The sequence below is a fragment of the Oratosquilla oratoria genome, chromosome 38 (genome assembly GCF_046742065.1).
Source record: "Oratosquilla oratoria isolate Oo_2021 chromosome 38, ASM4674206v1, whole genome shotgun sequence".
NCBI classification, from domain to species: Eukaryota; Metazoa; Arthropoda; class Malacostraca; order Stomatopoda; family Squillidae; genus Oratosquilla; species Oratosquilla oratoria.
The window spans coordinates 23699372-23704780 of record NC_134814.1 but is presented as its reverse complement, the minus strand read 5'-3'; the positions used below and the strand labels follow the sequence as shown (position 1 = coordinate 23704780).

The 5409-nt window shown below is 38.1% G+C and overlaps 1 protein-coding gene across 3 annotated transcripts; it reads left to right on the top strand.

Annotated features, from left to right (window-relative positions):
* Positions 1-1003: 1003 nt before the first annotated feature.
* Positions 1004-4886, top strand: LOC143020012 (zinc finger MYM-type protein 1-like). Of its 3 annotated transcripts, none has more exons than XM_076176111.1 (3): positions 1004-1253; positions 2061-2200; positions 2329-4886. In XM_076176111.1, the coding sequence occupies exon 3, from the start codon at positions 2867-2869 to the stop codon at positions 4712-4714; it is 1848 nt and encodes a 615-aa protein (XP_076032226.1). In that variant the 5' UTR covers positions 1004-1253; positions 2061-2200; positions 2329-2866; the 3' UTR covers positions 4715-4886. The 3 variants fall into 3 exon arrangements, with proteins under 3 accessions (XP_076032226.1, XP_076032227.1, XP_076032225.1); XM_076176112.1 differs by lacking the exon at positions 1004-1253 and adding an exon at positions 1745-1903; XM_076176110.1 differs by lacking the exon at positions 1004-1253 and having other exon boundaries at positions 1745-2200.
* Positions 4887-5409: the final 523 nt, after the last annotated feature.

Sequence of the window (5409 nt, the reverse complement as noted above, 5' to 3'; positions counted from 1 at the left end):
TCCACTCCTTGGACACACTACATTTTTCGTAATATGTATTACACTGCAGCAAGCGAGTTGGACCAAGGGCATGGTTAATTAAATTCCACGCTACAAAATCCTCTGAAAGGGGCACCATCCTAGCCTTCTGACAGGGGGAGTTCGTGTCGTTAACCGAACCATCATTAATCACCCTTGCTAATCACTCTGTCTTATCTTCTGTTTGATCATCTCCACAGTCACCTCACACAATCTTACATTTTTCTCACATTTCAACTTCGCTACTGCTTCCTCTATCTATTTTTCGCTGATTTGTGTCTCTCCACCTCTACTAAGTGTCGACATTCCAAAATGTCGACATTCCAACTTTTCTATTTTTACTAACATTTAGCAGCGCTTCCAACTATTCCTTCCATCTCTCCAAAATTTCTACATTCTCTGTTAAATGTTTTACGTTCTTATCCTTAATCCTACTTATAATCTTCTTTATATTATTTTTTCATTTTGTTCGCCCTCTTCTAGAAAGATCTTATTTTCTTTAAGATCCTCAGATATCTTGTCCTCATTTTCATGTTTGTATTGTCGCCCCCTTTCTCGGTTCATTCCGACATTTCTTAAATTCTACAAAAAAAAATATTCCATTTTATTCTTGGGACAAACCTCGTTTCTTCATTTCTTTCTTCCTCATCTGTTCTAGTTTCTTATTACACCAGTCTGAGACGCCTCTTTCACTGTCACTTTTAATATTTACACTTCTTCCATCTCACCCGTTCCTGAGCTTTACTCTTCATCCTGCCCCCTCCTCACCCGGATTCCATATTTCCTTGTCACATAATTTTTCATAACTTTTCTTATGTTTGTCTCCCTTTTTCGTCCTTCACGCCTCAACCTCTTTCTCTTCGTCATTTTAATTTTCGTTCGTTGATAGAAAGAATTACAAAAATAAAGGAGAAGCAAGCAGCAACAGACCTGTTGGTCCGTTACTGCTTGCGAATTGAAAACGGGGAAGGGTTAAGCCAGAGCCGTTTCTAGCTATAGGCGGTATAGGCGATTGCCTAGGGCCCCCAACCTACCAGGGGGCCCCCGGCCGGCCCATTGGCTAGGTAACGCTACCGAAGGTCAAATATGAGCCTGTGCCTCTCCCGCCCGCCGACGCAAATAAACAATATGCCTCTTGCAGTGTTTGTTATTGTTTGAAATGTTTTGATCGTCTGCTAAAAATACTATCTTGTTAAAAATCACCTACATCTTATTTAATCTAAAGATATAATATGGTAAGCATTAATTGGCTTTATTTATCCATTTATGTGTTCACTAAGCTAGGACTTATGGCTACAGATGTTATTAATTGTTGATTACAAACTCTTTTTGGCCATTAGCTTACTATTCTTTGTCCAATTGTTTGGCTTTAATTGTCACTGGAATTGGCATCACCAGCGTTCTTGTTTACTCTTTGGTCGCATCATGCTTAGCTTCTAATAGTGTAAATTTGTAAGTTTGTGTGTTCTGTGACTGTAAGTTGGAATTCCTTTTATTATATTTGTATGCACAATAGGAAATGTTTGTATTCTATGGAATGTTTACCTTTTCCACCTTTTTCAATATTCAATGTTCATATATGTTCATATGTTCAATTTTGTTTATTTTGTATCGATATTTTATCCAATCCCTTATTCATTTATTCGCTTATTTCTTTATTATCAAATTATGATTATTTATTTTCTCACTTCACCTACCTAATGAAAAAAAAAAAAAAAACACTAGATGGCAGGACCGAGGTGAGCTCAAAAGGAAGTGACAGAAATAAATTAATTCTATTCCGTTTGTCGTGTGGTCCGTTTCTCTAGTTCGTATACAATATTAAGATAACCACAGGCTCAACAATCACCCATCTGTTCACCTTTCAGGTCTACCCGAATTTCGTGTATGTAGAATTATTTTTATTAAGGGGTATTTAAAAGGTTTACACTTTACAGATATCTGTGTTAGGCCTACACTGATAAAATTAATCATATTTGTTCTACTCGAATATCGTGTATGTAAAATTGATTCCATGTATTTATAAGGTTTTCACTTAATAGATTTCTGTGCTAGGCCTACATTAGACTCTAAGACTCGCCAATCATCATTCCCGTAATGGCATCAAAACGAATTTATCTCAGCGGAGCAGAGAAACGAAAGAAAAAGAAATTTGACGAAGAAAAATGGTCAAAAGAAAAAGGTAATTCATTATCGTTTATTTAATAATTTAAAGAAACATATTAAAGTTTGGTTTTATTATGTTTTCTGAATGGTGAGTATTATTTTAGACTAACGCCTAATCATCTAAGGAAATTTGTAATTTTGCAGGATCAATTCTAAAATATATTGGAGCTCCAGACAGCAAGCCAGAGGAATATTCAGAACTTCCTGAACAGGATGCTCCAGTGCCATCACATTCATCAGGATCTGTCCAGGAAGCTGTACTGCCACCAAGACCACCACATTCCCCAGAACCACAGAAGGCATCATCTACTCCTGAGCAGCCTCCCATTTATTCTAAACCACTAGATCCTGCTAACTGGCCAACTATTCTGTCTGATGCATTTAGAACGGATGCAGTAGGTAGAGGGCCATTTCAGATTAGTTCTGATTTCACATTTCCCAAAAAAGAAGACGGAAGAAGTTTTCATTATCATTATTTTTGTAGAACATTGGTTAATGGAGAAGAGATGAAGCGGACTTGGCTTATCTACTCAAAAAAAAAAAAAAAAATGCTCTCTATTGCTTTTGTTGTAAATTATTTTCAACCAAAGAACAAAAGTTAGTGACAGAAGGACTGACAGACTGGAAAAACATAGGCACACTTTTGAAAAGTCATGAAAGCAGTCCAGCACACATAGCGCACATGGCAACCTGGAAAGATTTACAACTCCGTTTGCAAACTGGAAAGACAATAGACCAAGCTGAAAGAACACTATTGGAGGCTGAAAAGAGGCGCTGGAGAGATGTCCTGACTCGCTTAATCGCCATTGTCCAATCCTTAGCCGAGAGAAATCTTGCATTTAGAGGTTCATCAAACACGTTACACCAGCAGAATAATGGGAATTTTCTAAAAGAGGTGGAGCTGCTTGCTAAATTTGATCCTGTCATGAAGCAGCACATTGAGCGTGTTGAGAGTGGCCAGTTCAGTCATTCCAGCTACCTTGGAAATATCATCCAAAATGAACTTATTGCTTCAATCAGTACTAAAATAATGGACACAATGGTGACTGAAGTTAAACAGTCCGAATATTATTCAATTATTTTGGACTGTACTCCCGATGTAAGCCATCAAGAACAGATGTCAGTCGTCATAAGGACTGTCAAAATGGATAAGAAACCAGAAATTAAGGAACATTTTATGGGGTTCCTTGTAGCTTCTGAAACAACAGGTCTTGGTTTGTCATCTCTAATTATAAAGAAATTGACGGAACTGAATATTCTCCTTGAAGATTGCAGAGGACAATCATATGATAATGGTGCCAACATGAAAGGGAGAAACAAAGGAGTTCAAGCCAGACTTCTTGAGAAGAACCCTCGTGCACTCTATGTTCCATGTGGAGCACATTCCCTAAACTTGATGATATCTGATGCAGCAACAGCTTCAATAGATGCCACTAGCTATTTCGGCACTGTTCAGAAACTGTACAACCTATTTTCAGCCTCACCACAAAGATGGGCAATCCTAAAAGATTATGTCACTGTTGCACTCAAGACCTGGAGTGACACAAGATGGGAGAGCCGTATTAATAGCATAGAAGCTGTGCGGTATCAGGCCTCTAATATAAGGGAAGCTTTGTTGAAGGTCAGGGAAATGTCTGATCCTCTGACCAAGGTTGAAGCCCAAAGTCTGGCAGAAGAGGTGGGGTCATACCGATTTATCATTTGCACAGTCATATGGTATGACATTCTACACATTGTGAACCATGTCAGTAAGCTCCTGCAGTCTCCTAAAATGCAGCTTGATGTGGCAGTTGATCTCCTTACTAAAGCGAAAACATCTCTGACTAACTACAGAAGAATTGGGTTCACTTCAGCTCAAGTCTCTGCTAAAGATATGTGTGAGGAAATGAATGTAGAGGCTGTACTCAAAGAAAAGAGATTAAGAAGTACAAAAAGACACTTTGCTTATGAGGCCGCAGATGAGCCCATTGCAGATGCAATGAAGAGGCTTGAAATGACATTCTTTAATGTTGTTGTTGACACTACCATTCAATCCTTAACTGATAGATTTAAAACTCTGAGTGAAGTAAGAGACCAATTTGGAATGCTGCTTAATTTCCAGAAACTGGATGATCAGTCATTGAACAACCAGTGTGACAAACTATGCAAGACATTAACCTCTGGAAATGAAAGTGACATTGATGGAAAGGAACTGGCTATGGAAGTTAAGCACTTACCAAGTTTGCCCTCAGACGAAATGACTGCTCTTGAGCTCCTCACCTTTATCCACAAAAAACATTTTGAGGAATTGTATCCCAATCTGTGGGTTGCACTGAGAATTGCCTGTACTCTGCCTGTGACTGTGGCCTCAGCAGAGAGGAGCTTTTCGAAGCTGAAACTCATCAAGACCTATTTAAGATCATCTATGGGGCAGGAGCGACTCAGTGTTCTTGCAATAATCAGCATCAACCATGAAGTGGGGAAAGACGTGTTGTATGAAGACATCATTGATGATTTTGCTAGTAAAAAAGCCAGAAAGCAGAGATTTTGAGCCCAATACAATGCAGTTGGTGGTTTGTATTCAGAGACTGTGATGTTAAGTTACTACTATTTTGGAGTGTGGTTTGTATTCAGAGACTTTGATGTTAAGTTACCAATATTTTGAAGTGTGGTTTGTATTCAGAGACTGATGTTAAGTTAAAATAAATGTTTAAATAAATAAAGATGGTGTAATAGTTACTTGCATCCTTTAACACCATCAAAAGATATAAAAGTCGTTTAATTACTGTTTGGCAAACTTTACAGGTATAAATGAAATACCAACCTGTCTATCTCTCTAACTTTTGCCTAGGGCCCCCACAAAGCTAGAAACGGCCCTGGGTTAAGCAGTGGAGAAAATTAAGAACCACGAACTTGATTTAAGTGTGCGAACTCACGATTCTGAGAAATAAGTTAGATTCGGGTTGAACCCCATATGCTTATCTATGCTCCAAACATTTACAATACCGCCAGAGAAAAGTTTTTGTTTCATTGGTGTTTGATTTCTTATAGACTATTTTACAGCCATTATCTCTTGTGATATTACTACGGTCCACAATGAAATAATTATCTATGTTTCGACATAATCCCTCCCTTTCTCGACACTGCTACATCCTCAGTCTCGTCCACGATTATGTGTCCTTTAGCCATTCTTCATTGTATCAACAATAACAACAACAAAAAATACTAACAAAGGCTTCTTCCTCA

Bases quoted from the DNA above. Each gene is read 5' to 3' on its own strand.
- LOC143020012 (XM_076176111.1), top strand. From the start codon at position 2,867: ATGGCAACCTGGAAAGATTTACAACTCCGTTTGCAAACTGGAAAGACA.